General features: G+C 50.7%; 1 protein-coding gene across 1 annotated transcript; it reads left to right on the top strand.

The window, feature by feature from the left end:
* The first annotated feature begins 356 nt into the window (after nucleotides 1-356).
* GLRA4 (glycine receptor alpha 4) lies at nucleotides 357-9779 on the top strand. Its single transcript, XM_015832404.1, has 8 exons — nucleotides 357-465; nucleotides 1695-1762; nucleotides 2154-2377; nucleotides 2470-2552; nucleotides 3082-3222; nucleotides 4128-4342; nucleotides 6873-7022; nucleotides 9501-9779. Exons 1-8 carry the CDS (start codon nucleotides 387-389, stop codon nucleotides 9777-9779), a joined length of 1239 nt encoding a protein of 412 aa, XP_015687890.1. The 5' UTR covers nucleotides 357-386.
* The last annotated feature ends 6983 nt before the right edge of the window (nucleotides 9780-16762 follow it).

Consider the following 16762-nt stretch of genomic DNA (forward strand, 5'->3'; position numbering starts at 1 on the left):
GGCCAAATGATTCCACAATCAAGTGTAGTGCCCGTCTTTATGGCCCCAAACCCTCATCCCCTGGGGGAGCGGTTTATCCGTACCTGCTCCCCATCTGGAGTTGTCCAGGGCAGTTCCTAGCCGGTGATCTGTACTGAAAACCCAAATCCCTCCTTATGCTGCAGAAGGGAAAGGCAACCCCAACTGGGAGAAAGTTCTAGGTTTGCATGACACTCTAAAATACATTAACCAGATCACATGTGGCCTTCTGCTTGGTGTGTATCCCATGAGGAAGGCATGTGCATATGGAAGACTGTCAGACTGGCACCTCTATTCTCCTCCCTACCACCACCAGATTCGTGGCAGGGAGAGAAGTCAAATCGGCCCTGCAGAGCCTCCCCCAGCCGATGTCTCCCTCCGATTTCCTGGACAAGCTGATGGGCCGGACGTCGGGCTACGATGCTCGCATCAGGCCCAACTTCAAAGGTAAGGTATGAGCCGCAGCAAGACAGCCTGGATTCCTTTGGTCAGAAATGAAATGAGACTCTGCAGTGAGACAGAGAGATCTTTCCTGCGCCCTCTTCAGCCTGAGAGGGGCTTGCAGCACATAGAAGAAGCTTCTGCACATGCCGTCCCAAGAGCTGGCAGGGCCATAGAAGCCTTGGACGAGGGCAGAGCTTCCTGGTGGTTTGCTTCACTCTGAAAAAGGGGAGGCCAGGTTGCTGCACAAAGCACCTTTCAGGGAAGCTTCTGTGGACCCCTCATGGAGGGAAGAGCCCCTTCAAAGAGCTGCTCTGCCCAACTATCCATGGCCTTTGCGCCATCTTCACGTTTTCTTTCAGGGCTAGCAAAGGTGCTTTCAAAGCACGATAACCCAGGAATAGAAGAGCGGTCTCACCCCTGCCTCCCTCCTCTCCTGGGGATCAACTTGAGAGGATGTTGGGTATGACTGAGAATGTAGTTGGGCTTCATGGAGTGGCTGTGGGTCAACTGCCTGATAGGTAGAAAGACCTGTGTTTTATTGCTGTGCACCTTTGCCTGAGATCTTGAGGAGACATAGATATTGGGATGTTTATGTGACAGACCTAGGAGGGGCAGGAGTCTCTGCATTCAGAAGACCAGTAGCTTGATTTTCCATCTAACAGTTGTATGGGTTCTCCACCTCAAGAAAATCATATAAAAAAGGCAACTGAGGGGAGATATCATCAGGGTGTAGGAAACATGGATGTCAGGGTGAAATTGAACAGTTGGTTTTCTCCATCTCTGAAAATTAAAACTGGGAACCCCACCCCACCCCCTTATAAAGCTGACTGGGAGCAGATTTATGGCAGACCAAAGAGAGAGCACTTGTTCCTTCAATACATCATTTATTCCCACAAAATGAGGTGATGGCCACTGACTTCATACAGGGGATAAATTCACGGATGGCTATCAGAAGGGATTGGATGAATTCATGGAGGACAGGACTGCTCTTCTGGAAGGTCTTGCTTTTGAGGACCCCGTGTTCTGTCTGGGTTGGGGAGCTCAAATTACAACTGCAGGTGTGGTGAATGTTTTCTGCTTGGAAGAGCCATTTGCTTCTCCCCTGGACTATGTTGGTCCTCGGTCTGATCCAGCCAAACGGCTCTTACATTCTTAGCTGATTGGGACCCATCATCAGGCTTCAATAGCTTTATAACATGCCAGCCATGAGTCCTTTTTTAATTTCCTTACAGGCCCACCCGTCAATGTGACATGCAACATCTTCATCAACAGCTTTGGTTCAGTCACAGAAACGACCATGGTAAGGCTTAGCCCGCCCACCCTCCTCACCCTTCTTTCTCAACCCAGCCGAGCACTGCAGCACCTTTGGCCTTTAGAAGCTGCAGGCTCGGGAGGGGCACAGTTGATAGGCCACAACTCTCCCTGATTGCTCTGGCCTTGGAGGACTGTTTCAGGATAGCAGTTGGAGACCAGTGGTGCGAGCGGGAGCCTGGGGAACAAGAGCGACTGGAGAGCCAAAGAACAGCCCTGCACTGGGTCCATCTCCACACCTTGCAACCCCCCCTTCTAAGCCCCTCCCTGCCGCCTCAGTCAGGCACTTTCCCTTTGCTGCAGTCCTTATTCCATCTGTCAACATGCCTGCCTTCTCTCACCTTGGCTCCACCCGTGACAGCTTCTCTTGGCTCTTCCAGGATTATCGTGTCAATGTCTTTCTGCGGCAGCACTGGAATGACCCTCGCCTGACTTATTGGGAATACCCCGATGACTCTCTAGATTTGGACCCCTCCATGCTGGACTCCATCTGGAAGCCAGATCTGTTCTTTGCCAACGAGAAGGGAGCCAGCTTCCATGGGGTCACTACAGACAACAAGCTTCTACGCATTTTCAAAAATGGGGGTGTGCTATATAGCATTAGGTATCAGCTTCAACAACATCCTGTTCAGCCTAACCACCCAGAAAATATGGCTCACTGTGGTCCTGTTTGACTGTTCTTTCTCTTCCCCGTAGGCTGACTCTTATCCTCTCCTGCCCTATGGATCTCAAGAACTTCCCTATGGACATTCAGACATGCACCATGCAACTGGAGAGCTGTGGGTATTTTTATTTAACTGTAGCATCCTTGGTGCTGTACATAAGAGCCACAGTTTCTGTACTTATGCTCACTTTATGGGCAACGCAAATTAGTTGTAGGTACAAGGAGTACTAGGCTGGTTTACACAGCATGATTAGGTATAGCAGTTGGATTTGCACAGTATGCTGAGCTTCATTAGCAGTAATCTTGGATCTTTATTGTGACTTAACTATTCTGTGGGGTGGTCGGTGTATAATTCAGAATCTGGGTTGATGTCATAACTAGATGGGGGTAGCCAAAAAGTTACAGATGGTTTAATAAGGAGGGATCTGGAAGGCCCAATAGAAAGATGGAGCTGGAAGCCATGTTACCTGGGCACACCAATGCAACCTGAGCAATGGAAGGCCAGGTGGGCATCATCCCTCTACACTGGAGGAGCAATGAAAGGTGGCGAGGGGGCAAGAGAAGGGCTGGCTCTTTGCAGAAGGGTGGGTGGCTCTGTCCCTTCTCTGGGTTCCTCCTGCTGCCTGTCTCTGCTTGCCTTGCAGTCGGTTACACCATGAATGACCTGACCTTCGAGTGGGAGACGGAGCAGGAGGCCGTGCAGGTGGCTGAAGGCCTGACACTGCCTCAGTTTATCCTGCGGGATGAGAAAGATCTGGGCTATTGCACCAAGTCCTACAACACAGGTGACCAGATCTGCCTGGTGGGGGGAGGCTCAGTGCTCCTCCCAGGGCTAAAGGCCCCGTTTGCAGACTGCCTCAAAAACTACCATGATGCTGCCCTTCATCATCCATCCATCCATCCATCCATCCATCCATCCATCCATTCGTTTACTGTCTGACTTTATCACAAACCTAGGCAAGCAAACAGTATAATATGATACAAAGAGGATAAAAAGGAAACACACAGAAAAAGTAGAAAACAGCTTCTGGCAAACCAAATATCCCATCAGAAGTCCGAAGCTTGGGGAGAGAACCAGCCTTTACAGACCCATTTAAACAAAGTCAGGCCATGTGGAGTCAGAGGGTCTCACTCCGTTATCTGCTGAGTAGAGCCTGGGAAAGTCATTAGGCCTCACCCTATCCTGGGATTGTGGTCGGGGCCAGACTGAAGCCCCAGGGGAGGTTATCCCCAACCTGGAAACAGGTGTTTTTTGCATGCTCACCTGGCATCCTGTAACAGCAACTGGAGCCCCCACAGACCCAAGCCCCTGGCCTCAGGGAGGAGCACAGGGAGCTGGAGAATGAAGCAGGTCTTGCCCCTGCTACTCCCACCCTTCACTTCTCACCACCTCTGTCTGCTATCATGGCTTGGACAAAATTAGGTATCCTCTTCCCCTGCCCCTCCCCTCCCCCCACCGATCCTAGAGCACATCCATTACCTTCTCCCCCTCGAAAGCCACAATAACTTCCCCAGCAGCTCTGCCAGAGAGTACAGTTGCTTTGATGCATCAGCCAACCCACCCCCACCACCCCTCCATTGCCAAACACGACCTCCCCTATTGGAGTCTCTCCTGTGCTTTTCAGAGGTGCAGCGGGTGCTCCTCTAGAGAATGGGCCCACAGGTGACCGGCTCTCTTCCTTTCCTCCAGGGCAGTTCACCTGCATCGAAGTGAAGTTCCACCTGGAGAGGCAGATGGGCTACTATCTGATCCAGATGTACATCCCCAGCCTGCTGATTGTCATCCTTTCTTGGGTCTCCTTTTGGATCAACATGGATGCTGCACCAGCCCGGGTGGGGCTCGGCATTACCACTGTGCTGACAATGACCACCCAGAGTGCAGGGTCTCGGGCATCCTTGCCTAAGGTCAGGGCCCACGACAGGGGATCCTGGAGCATCTTCCCAGGACACGTGTCTCTGGGCAGGCAGAGAGGGTTTCCCAGCATTCCCATCTAGAGGTGGGATGGGGAGGTCATATCAGAGCCCTCCTGTGCTCAGCTGGCCCCTTTATGCTGCTTCCAGCTGTTCCCTCAAACCACAGCATGAAATTTTGCCAAGAGAGGACCTTGAATATCTCCATGCACCACCCCTGAGCTAAAGGAAGGAGCGTTGGTTTCCTCGCACATGCTACACCCCCTTTTGGAGGTCATTAAGTTCAGACCACAGGAAGGTTCCCTGATAAGAGCGGAGACAACCTTCCCTATCCCACCACGTTACCTACGTGGGAGCCAGGAGAGGTAGGCACCTGCCACACACCCAATGGCTACCAGGGAGAGCCAGGTGTCTCTGGTGAACCCTCTGTGCATCTTCAGAAGTATACAGTGCTACAAAGCCCAGGAATGACCACTTGAAATGAATCCTCTTCCTTGTGCTACATGCATGGACACCCTGCACCGCTGTGCCTCTTATACAGCAAATGAGGCAGGAACGACACAACACCTCAGTTTGCCTCTTAAAGCCAGCAGCATCAAGGGGGTATTTTGAAGTGGGTAAAACAGATGTAGGTAAGTTTTAAATGCCCAGCACTGCAGGCCGAACAAGGAATCTTTCCCACAGCTATTTCTGTCTTTGGCTCACCAAAAGGAGTGAGAGAAGGAGGAGAAAAACGTCTTTCTTAGATTTCCAGCCCCATCTGGGTCTGAGCATTCCCAAACCTGACCTCGCAAAGAGAAGTCCCGTCTCTTCCTTCTCTAATGCTGGGGGAGTTGCCTCCCCATCTTTTCTAGCATCTGTTCAGGTTATTTAAATTTCCAAAGGAAAAGGCCACTGACGAACTACTCATTTGGCAGGTGGCCAAGGGGCCTTATGGAGGAAAATCAGATGCCAGCTGGTGCGAGGGGGGAGGGGACTTGACCTCAGAATGTGAGTGCGCACTCCCCAACCCCAAAGCGACACTAGGAGGCAAACAACGAATGCCAGAAAGGTTTAGTCTTGGTCTGGCTTTTCTCTTTGTCCAGAAGTGACCGAAGTCCCTGCAGATACCATCGGCTCCATTTGGGGACAGAATAACCGAATAACAGAGTTGGAAGGGATTGCTGGTTCAACCCCCTGGTCAAGACCATTCTGGACTAACAGCTGTCCAATCTGAGGGGTCCTTGGTGCTCTCTGATCTGGGTTGTTTTCTTGCAGACATTTCATTATCCAAACTAGGTGATGTCATCAATCTTTCTAAAAAAACCTCCAGTGATGGAGCTCCCATAATTTCTAGGGGAAGCCATTCCACTGTTTAATCATTCTCCCTGTAAGGAAATTTCTCCTTAGTTCTTGTTGGCTTCTTGTTGATCGGTCTCCATCTGTTGTTTCTTTTTCTGCCCTCTGATGCTTTGGAGAATAGGTTGAGCCCCTCTTGTAGGGTGACAGCCCCTTTAGATATTGGAAGATGCTATCATGTCACCCTTGTCCTTCTCTTTTATTACACCAGATATACCCAGTTCCTGCAACCGTTCTTCATGTTTTAGTCTCCAGTCCCCTCATCTTCTTTGTTGCTCTTCTCTGCATTTTGTCTAGAGTCTCAATAGCCTTCTTATATTGTGACCAAAACCAGACGGAGTATTCCAAGTCTGGTCTTACCGGTGCAGTAGGAAGCAGTATTAGTACTTTAGGTGATCCCCATGCTGATGCAACCTAGGACCTCATTGCTTTTTTTGCAGCACAATTCTGGCTCATATTAGGTGGTTGTCCACTAGGGCTCCAAGATCCCTCCCACAGTTACCACTGTTGAGCCAGGTATCACCTATTCTGCACCTGTGCATTTGACTTTTCTTGCCTAAGGCTCTACTTTTCTCACCACTGAATTTCATTTTGTTGGATAGGGCCTGGTGTTCAAGTCTGTCGAGATCCTTCCGGATCTTGAGCCTATCTTCTGGGGTGTTGCCTATTACTCCCAGCTGGGTGTCATCTGCAAATTTGATAAGTTCCCCTTCTATTCCCTCATCTAAATCATTTATGAAGAGGTTGAACAGTGCTGGGCCTAACAGAAAATCTTGGGGTGCCCCACTGCATGCGTCCCTCCATGTGGATGTAGTTCCTCAGTGAAGAAATGCTGCTGTCCCTAACTGGGGGGCTGAACCTGGAGTCAAGGCAGCTGGGGGGAACATGCCAGGTCCTTGCAAGGCAGGACAAAGCCCTACAAAACATTCACCGCAGGAGAACCACCACACTCCTGGCATCTTGGTGCCTGCCTGGCGTGAGGCTGGGACCATGCCTCACTGTGCCAAATGAGAAGAACCTTAGAAAGTCTTTGGCGTTTTCTGGGGGGGCTGCAATAGAAGCAGGGCTGCCAAGAAAAATGGCCGTCCGAACTATTGGAAGCAGTGCTGGAGTTGGGGAGGGGGCCGCTTAGGCAGCAGCCAAGAATGCCTGGGGAATTGCTTGCCCACACCCCTTTCGTCGGCAGGTCTCCTACGTCAAAGCCATTGATATATGGATGGCCGTTTGCCTGCTCTTCGTCTTTGCCGCCCTGCTGGAGTATGCAGCGGTCAACTTTGTCTCCCGCCAGCATAAGGAGCTCCTGCGTCTGCGGAGGAGCCAACGGCGACAGAGGATGGTGAGCAAGAGTTGGGCAGGGGGCTTCCGGGGGGAGGTAATAGGCCCAGTGCTCCCCATATGTCCCTGGGACTGGTTAGAAGGGGGGGGGGGAAGAAGCCCCTACCAAGTCAAGCCCTCCTTCCTTGGGTGACTTTTGCCTGTCAGAAACAGCTACATCTTTTAAAACAAGTGTCTTTTTTTGTGCTGGCTTTGGTTTTGCTCTTCCCTTGTTTTGCCACTCAGGGCTGTTCAGCTGCATCTGTTCAGGAAGGCAGCATGCTGGGCAGCCCCTCTGCTGGATGCCATCTGGGAAGGCAAGGGGGCTTCCCTTGGGGTCTGTGTCAGTCCAGCTGAATTTATTTATTTATTCAGAAAACTTATATTGCCGCCTAGTACATGGTGATTCAAGGCGGCTTACATAAAAGCACAGTCTAAAAGAAATAAAAATAGTAATAAAAATAATAAAATAATAACCCCCGCCCCGGCAACAACATACATTCAGACCAGCCATTTAATGGGCTCCATCCTGCTCTAGGTTCCCCGGGCCTGATGGCAGAACCAGGTCTTCAGGGCCTTCCGGAAGACTGTCAGAGTGGGGGCGGGTCTAATCTCCGGGCGGATGGAGTTCCAGAGGGAGGGAGCCACCACGAAGAAGGCCCTTCTTCTGGATCCCACCAGATGTACCTCCTTAAGGAATGGGACCTGCAACATTCCTTGCCTCCCTGCTCTAGTGGGTCAGATAGGTGTGATCAGCAAGAGAAGGTCCCTTGGATAACCTGGTCCCAAGTCATGAAGGGCTTCAAAGGGACAACCAGCACCTTGAATTGCACCCTGAAGCAAATCGGCAACCAATGCAGCTCCCACAGAAGAGGTGATACATGTGCACACCGAGGGCTGCACAAAACCATGTGGGTCACTACATTTTGCACCAACTGGAGCTTCCGGATGCTTTTCAAGGGCAGCCCCATGTAGAGCATGTTGCAATAGTTAAGATGTGAGGTGAGTAGAGCATGAGTGACCGTGAAGAGGGATTGTTGGTCCAGGAAAGGGTATAACTGGCACACAACCCACAGTTGTGCAAAAGCCCTTCTGACCATGACTGCCACCCGCTCTTTGAGCATGAGTTGCGAGTCCAGGAGAACCCGCAGATTATGCACAGGGTCTGTTTGGGGCAGTGCCAGCCCATCCGAGACCAAAGGTGGTGATTCTCCATGGGTCAAAGAACCCCAAACCAAGAGCCACTCGGTCTTGCCAGGGTTCAGTTTCAACCCGTTGCTCCTCATCCAGCCCCTGACAGCCTCCAGGCACTGCGAGAGGGAGGTCAGGCCATCACCTAACCCAACACGGGCTAAGATGTACAGCTGGGGATCAACAGCCTGTTGATGACATCTCAGTCCCTGGTGACGGATGATCTCACCCAAAGGCTTCATGTAGACATTAAATAGGAGGGGAGAGAGCACCGAGCCCTGCGGGACCCCGCAAAGCAGTGGGCAAGGGCTGGGTCTCTCGCTTCCTATTGACACCGACTGAGAGCAGCCACAGAGGAAGGAAGTGAACCAGGAGAGCACGGAGCCCCCCCCCCAGGAGACCATGGTCGATGATACCGAAAGCAGCTTTTTCCGCTTGGCAGCGGTTGTGCCTTGCCAGCCTTTGCCAGGGGAGAGGAACTGCCCTCTAGTGCTTGATCAATCAACTGCAAGCTGTCCTTGGCCAGTTTCAAGCTGTCCTTGGCCAGCCTGCAGAAGGGTGCCCAGTTTTACATCCAGGAAAGAGGGGGGCAAGAGAGTGCTGAGTTGAATAGCCCCGGAGCAGAGCCCCAATCCATCGAACGGAAGGCAGGGAGGGGCTGACATTCAGAGGGGGGGGAACACGGAAGTGCTCAAGACCAAAGCCTTGAACACTGGTGACTTTGCTGCTCCAGCTTCAGCACTTTGGGCTCGAGGTCCAACCTGGAAATTGGATGAACTGAGCAGTGTCTGGGGTTCCCTGTACGATGCTGCCCTTCTCAGTTCCATACTGAAGGGGAGATGTGCAGGCAACCTGGGCCAATTCCGTTCCCTGCCGGGGGATGCCGCCCCCCCCAACACTTCCCCACCAGGCAGCAAGGATACAATGAGAGATGGTGGTTTGTGGTTTGTGCATCCAGAACACTAGGATAAAAGGGCTGCCTCTGAGGACATCAGACAATGCTAGGAATTGTGAGCCACTCGTCGAGGTAATAATTCAGCTTGGAACATGGACTTGGCGACTTGCAGCCATGAACGTGTCCCTGCAGTGCAGAGATGGAGCTGTAGAGGGAAGGGAGTGGCCCTGGAGGAGAGGAAGAAGAGCCGCCACCAGGGCAACAGTTAGATGGGGGGGCCCAGACCAGGAAAATAACTCAAGAAAGCTTCCCACTTTCCGCCTCCCTCGCAAGAGTCCACAGTCTTGGCATTGACGTCTTAGCCTGGCCAGCAGCAGCTGACAACCACCCTTACTCCTCCCTCCCCCCGCCCAGGAAGAAGAGGTGGTCTGTGAGAGCCGCTTCTACTTCCAGGGCTACGGACTTGGCCATTGTCTGCAGCACATGAAAAGTGGGGCAGCCATGGACAGCCCTATCTACGGTCTGCCCCCTCCGGCCCCTCTCCTGCGAGAAGGAGAAATGCTCCGGAGACGCTACGTGGATCGGGCCAAGAGGATCGACACCGTTTCCCGAGCCGTCTTCCCCTTCACTTTCCTGGTGTTCAACATTTTCTACTGGGTGGTCTATAAAGTGCTCCACCAAGCAGCCCCTTGAGCTGTGGCCAGGACCTGCCACCCAGGGCAGCAAGAGCTGCTGGTGGCTTCCTTCCGAGCTTCTGCACTCAAGAACACAGAAACATTGACTCCTTTCCCAAATGCCATGCTGAGAAATTTGGCACACTTTGCATGATGGTAAGATGTGCAAAAGCAAGGTACGGTTATTGTGCCACTGCTGAGCATGATAGAGTTTGGGGTGATCATATTTCATAAGGAGGACCACGTTGGGGTTCCCTTTCTTTCCTAGATTTGTGCTGCTCCCCCTGAAGTCCAGGAAGCCTTGGGAGAACTAAAGAACGGATAGATAGCAGAGAAGCTCTAGGCCACCCAGTCCACCCTCCCTGCCCAGTGCAGGCATCTGCTGAGCTTTCCCTTATGGCTGTTCAGCTCCTATTTGAAAACCCCCCAGCAAGAGGAGCACATCCATGCAAGATTTTCACATTGCTCTGCAGTGATTCCCAAGAGGAAATCCCTCCTGAGCCTACATCTCCACAGTGTCAAGGGAGAAGACAAGCAGTTTTGTGGTCTGCTCAAGCCAAATAGGGTCAGCTGCTCTGTTTCTGGGAGGGCTTCAGCTCCGGGCCCTGATTGCCCTGGGAGTTGCCCCCTGAACCCCTCTCTACCCTTTTAAAGTTTGCAAAGCAGCATAGTGTACAATGGAACAATGGGCTCTTCTGGCCTGGAGGCTGCTGCTCTTAATGCAGCCCAAGATTTCATCAACTTTTGAGCAGCTGCAACACAGGCTTTGCCTGTGTTCAGCCTGCAGTCCATGTGTCCTCCTCACATGCCAATCCAGTCCTGCACCCAGAGCCACGACAATTTTCAGGAACGGGGCTTCAGGCAGCACATTTGCAGATCTTCAGTTTGGATCAGCCCAGCATTCAGCCTGTCACAGTCATGTTGAATTGCACCGTGGTCCTTCAAGGTGTTATTCAACACGCTTACCTTGCTATCATCTGCGACTGTGACCAGCATCCCCCCCAGGCCATCCTCTGGGCCCCTTAAAGAGATTGTGAATGGTCTGGACCAAGGATGAAGGGCCCCTTTTCTCTTGGACAATGCAAAGCCATTAATCCACTGACCAAGGTTGCTCAATCAGTTGCAAGCTTCAGACTAGCCCACACCTCTACCTCTGACCAGGACAGATCCACAAACCCAGCCCATTTTGCCAGCCCTTTTTATGGGTACAGCCATCACCTCGCCCATAAACCCACCCAAGCCCGCTTAGAGGGAGGGGCTCATGCAGGCAGCAGGAGAGCGCCAAGGACTTGGGGCGGCCGTCTATCTTTCCTCTTCTGGAAGTGTGCCGTCAGCTTTCTCCCCTCTCGGGCCCCTGGGAGAGCCCCTTAGCAGCAGCCTGGCACACTGATTTATTATTGCATCAGTCAAATGACTCTTGGCAGATAAAGAATTGAAACATTTAAGGCAGGTAAATAACAGAATACAACTCAGAGATGAAACAGCTCAGGAATAAAAACAGAATCTGGCTAGAATATCCTCTGAAACAGTTCAGCTTTCAGCATTTTTCTGAAACAGCTCAGGGAAGGGGCAACACGTCCTGCACTCAGCCCTCTTTACCTCCCAGAAGGGCTCAGGACAAGCACCAAGAGCAGCTTCTCCCTGCATGGCTGAGCTAAGTGCACTGGGGAGAGGCAGTCACCAGGCTGTCCCAGTGCCAGGAAATCCACGGCTGCCCGGGCTCAAGGGAGAAATGCACAAGTCTGAGAGACGTGGCTGAACCACGGGCTTATATGTTGAGTGGGGAACCACATCACAAACCCCGTTCAGTCTTTACTGATCAAATTTATGGATGGAAAATGTTTGTCTGGCCACCCACTCTGAGCCGCTCACAGTTGCTGCTTACTGAATTTGGAGCCTCTCAAGTTCCAGTAGAAGCAGAGTTATGTGCTGTGTGGAGCAGTTATTTTAAAAGTGCCCTTTTCCTATCAGTTCATCCCTTGTGGCCACTATGGGCTCACTCAGAAGTCCCGCCTCTTCAGCAAAGGGTCCCTTCTTGCCCTGGAGCCCCTTGAGTTCCTCTCTTTCTCAGCCTGGCTGCTCCCTGGCATGCCGTGGTTCAGCTGCAAATGGCCCTACAGCCCAGCAGTTTGGTGGGCTGCAAAGAGAGAGCAGGAGTGGAACACACACACACACACACACACACACACACACACACACACACACACACGTGAAGCTCCAACTTTAAGATCCAGTCCTGGGCCTGAGGCAGCCTCTGCCAAACAGGATGAAGCTCATTGGTGAATCTTAAAGAAGCTGCCAAAATGGAGATTAAGGTAAGGAAGGAAGGAAGGAAGGAAGGAAGGAAGGAAGGGCCCTCTTGAAAGACCAAACAGAGAAGATGAGGGGGTGGGGGGGTGGCCACTGGTGGCACTGGGGCTGAAACAGATGCCACAGAAGCAGCCCAGGCCAGCAGCCTCGTAGTCAACTCCTGGGGCCCTGAAGTTCAATGGGGCTGGGGCTGGCAGCCAGCCTGAATGCTCCCTGGTGGCCCCTAACTTTCCCATCTCCCCACCTCACTGCAATGCCTCTACCCCAGCTGCATCACTTTTTTCTTCCCTGCTACTTCCCAGTTTGCTGATCGGACATGTACCTTCCCACTTGTGAGTGTGGTTTTTCCAGGAGTGTCTATTGTCCTGAGAAGATTGTAGCTTGTCTCCTGCAGGGTTTGCCAAGTAGAAACGACACCCTATCTTCAGGGACCAAATGGGGTTTTGAAAACAATGCAATTCTAAGCCGCTCTGCTTTTCCTATAGAAATAAAGTGCTGCAAGGATTTTATTTCAAGTTTCTGTTCTTTTTTCATTTGGGAAAAGACTTCCACTGACAAAGGAGCCAGATGTGAGCTGCCTAACCCCTCATGGGCAGAAGCTGCTCCCAGCCTCAGGTGGATGGGATTTGGGGTTGCCGCTTCTGAAATTGGCTTCTGTAGGTGCAGTCTCGTTGCTGCCAAGAAGCTTTCTTGGTCAATTTCTGCCACGCAGGCTGGTGAGACTGTTGCCCCAGGCTGTACAAGTTATGCCAAGAAGGGTCCTGGTGTAGCTCTGAGCGCCTGGAGGCAATGTGTCCTTTCCACAGCAGAGAGTGGCTAAGCTGCAGTGAATTCTCCCTCCTCAAACCTTGGGGAAATGGAGGCAAGGAGAGTTCTGTTGGTTCCTGGGAAAGGCAGCTCTGACCTTGCTGCTAGCTGGCCATGGGCCAAACAGGGAAAAGGGCGCTGCTGGAGAGAAGGCCAAGCAGCAGAACTGCTTGCCCAGGACCCCCTTCTGGCAGGAGAAAAAGGGTCTCCTTTGAAGATGATGCTAAAAACATCTCCTACGCTCTCTTCCAACAACATGGCTCTGCGTTCTCCTTTCCTTGACACCCTGGACCATCAGGTCTGGGGGGCAGGAGAGTCGGGCCTCCTCCTCCTCCTCCTGCTGCTGGTCAGATGCCAGCTTTAGAGAATGGCCAACTGTCTTGGAGCCTTTGCTTCAGACAAGCAGCCCGCAGTACCAGGAAGGGCTGGCACATCTGGCGACAGCTGGTACCAGAGCAAGATGGCCTTCACAGCTGAGCCCGCTTCTCTGAAGCAAGTCTCAGTCCTCCCTCCAGTCTCAGAGAGGAGTCTCCCCTGGCTCTTCTCTTCCCCTGCCAGGTTGCTCCCCACCCTCCATGCCTCTCTTGCTTCCCCCAAAGGTGGCCTGGTCTGGACAGGAGTGCCTGGGCAAGATGAGCCCAGAGCAACGAGCCCAGGGCCCTTCTGGCCTCTCCCTTCCCAGAAGCTCTTTTCAACTCCCAGGCCTGCATGGCAAGCAATCCTCAACTCCCGAGGCAGCCATGGCAATATTCAAAGGAAAAAACTCCTGGCACTCAAGGGGTCTTTACCACTCAAAGGGTTGTTGCTGTGGGGAAAAGAGAAAGACGAAGGTGTGTTGGATATGTTTATCACCTTGAATTATTTATAAAAAAATAAAAAAGGCAGAACACAAATAAATACATGTGGATTGATGAGCATCAGCTGCTGGAAGATCGGGTTCTCACCATGCCCTCCTATGCCTGCCACTGGGATCTAGTGATAACAAGCTTTTCCCATTTTGGGGGCCTCTCCTTCAGACCTACCCACCAGCAGCAACTTTATCTGCCTCCATGTTCACCTGTCCCAGGGGACCATCCCCCAGCCTCAGCTTATGGACAACCTCTCAGAGGCAGCTGCATAGCAATATTAAGCAGTCCAGGAGAGTCCTGGGTGCCCCACAATGGGTGGCCAATGACTCCGCCATTCCTTCCTCTCCTGTTAACTAAAGATCTCTACATAAGAAGGACCAGAACTATATAAGCTATGTAAATAACCACGACTGTTGCCACCGCCTCTACTGTGAAAAAATACTTCCAGCTCCAACCTCACAGAGGGCCCAGAAAATACAATTATATCATGACCTGTTGAAGGATCCAGCAGGGTCCAAAGAACTGCACCCTTCCATCCATGTCTCACCACAAGAGCGACCATCTCCAACACTTCCCTTCAAAAAGGTAAGTGCAAGAGATGCTTTAAACTTCACCCCCAGAGTCACACATGCTCTAAGAAGCAGAAGCAACCATACTGCCAAATTTCAATATTTATTTTCTAATTTACATCCCTCCTTTTCTTCAAAGGCTCAGGACAGCATAAAGAGCGCTTACTCTTCATTTTCCTCCTGCAACGTTCCTGTGAGCTAAGTTGAGCTGAAACAAAGTGACTAACAAAGTCGCCCGGTGATTTGAACCAGAGTCGCCCTCTGCCCATCTTGTCCCCAGATCTACCCCACACTGGCTCTCAAAAGAGAGGATGGACCTATTCTACAGGGCACCAGAGGGCAGGGCAAGAAGTAATGGGCGAAAGCTTCTCAAAGAGAGATACAACCTAGAAGGAAGCAGAACGTGACAGTGAGAGCAGCTCGCCTCCCAGGGGTTTGGATGCTCCATCGCTGGAGGTTTTCAAAAATGGATTGGACAGCCATTTGGCTGGGACGATGTCAGAGGTCCCCTCCAGCTCCGATTCTGTGCTCAGTCTTGGCTTGGTAACCCTCCTTTAACCCTGGGGTAGAGGAAGAGCTAGTTCTGTTCGTCTTCCCAGAAGAGGATTTGTTTCTGCATGCGCAGTGTCCAGAACAGGTTAAAGGAGTGATTTTATTTAAGATCTCAACCTGGCTTGTTTCCGCAGTTGAGAAAGCCGGCTCTGCGAAGGCAGATGAACTCCACTGGTCCTGCCCACTCTGCGCCGCTGTCCCCTGGCGGCCAGGAGAGGCAGCTCAGTAAGGCAGAGAAAGCTAAAGCATCTGCTGGAAACACCCAGGTCCCCCCCAAGTTTCACCATTTGAAAACATTTGGAAAGGACTGATACGTGTTACAGAAAGTGAGAAACAGCCAAGCTGAAACTTTAGTTACTATCCTTCCCTTTAGTTACTATTGTTATTACATTTGTACACTGTCAAATCATTCAGACTCCCAGTGATTTAAATACAATTCAATAATATATCCAAATAACAACAACAACAACTTTATTGTCACTTTGAATGTACACCAATCGGCATACATCAAAATGAAATTTCGTTGCATATAGCTCTCAAAGAGTCACCACCTCCAATATACACTCCTTGTTCATGGCCAGCTCAAGTTTCAGATTGTCCATTTTAATGCCTAAGGAGTGAAGGATGGCAAACAGGACAGATGGAAACGGAGCTCCATGTGGATTAGCCCTCAAATTAGCTTGTATTCCTGCACAACAACCTCGCCTCCACATACTCTCTCCCTAGGTGAGGAAGGGCCCCTAGGAGTCTGAATTATTCTTATTTAAATAATAATTTTACTAGAAATTACAATTTAAAAGATAAAAACTAAAAAAAACTATATGAAAATAAAAAGAAAAAATAGGTACAGAAAACAAAAGAGGAGAGGAGGAGGAGGAGGAGGAGAAAGAAACATAAAGAAGTAACTTCCCCCTTATCACAACAAATATAAACAATTTTTTTAACATCTTCTTTTAAAATACAGCAAATCCTCCCTTCTTCCCATTTTCATCTCTCAATCATGAAAAGAACCCCGACACATTATTCCTGGTCAGCAAAAGTCCATTAAAGGTTAGCAGAGATTAACTACATTTTTATTTTTTATAAATCCAGCACAGAAACATTATTCAAATCACTCTTCTAGTTTGTTATTCATATGTCCCTTTTAATTATTAACACATCAACCAGCTTCATCTGAATATCTAATATAAACATGTTTTCCTTATCATTATGTTAGCTCATCATTCAATTCGATCTCGGTCTTATTCAGAACAGCTGATGTGCCTCTTCTGCAACATCATTTTTATGCCATCTATAATAACATTCTTGAAATGAACTTCCGAGTTCACTGTTCACAAATATTCCTCCCCGGTTTTCCTCCTGTTCTGCTCCAGTGCAGGCAGCCATAGATGGCTTTGGAACCCTGGGGGGACACGGCAAAGGCACAGGCTGGGGGGGGGGACATCCCCATTCTGGCACTCCCCGGGGCTGCCTCTGACCTGGCTCCCTCCCTGCAGAAGCTTTAAGTGGAATTTTCCTCCAATGGGATTTTCCCATGAATTTTACCAGGAAACATAGATAGGGCAGGCTAGAAAAGTCAGTGCCTTCCTAACCATACCCAAGCACTCCGAGTTTGTTGGCGATGTCCATTTTCCTCTCCGAGTTCATGGTGACCTAACCCTAACCCTAAGTGGAATTTTCCTCCAATGGGATTTTCCCATGAATTTTACCACGAAAGATAGATAGGGCAGGCTAGAAAAGTCAGTGCCCTCCTAACCATACCCAAGCACTCCGAGTTTGTTGGCGATGTCCATTTTCCTCTCCGAGTTCATGGTGACCTAACCCTAACCCTAAGTGGAATTTTCCTCCAATGGGATTTTCCCATGTATTTTACCAGGAAACATAGATAGGGCAGGCTAGAAAAGTCAGTGCCCTCC

This window comes from Protobothrops mucrosquamatus, unplaced genomic scaffold (genome assembly GCF_001527695.2).
Source record: "Protobothrops mucrosquamatus isolate PMUCROS unplaced genomic scaffold, P.Mucros_1.0 scaffold4, whole genome shotgun sequence".
Lineage (NCBI taxonomy): Eukaryota > Metazoa > Chordata > Lepidosauria > Squamata > Viperidae > Protobothrops > Protobothrops mucrosquamatus.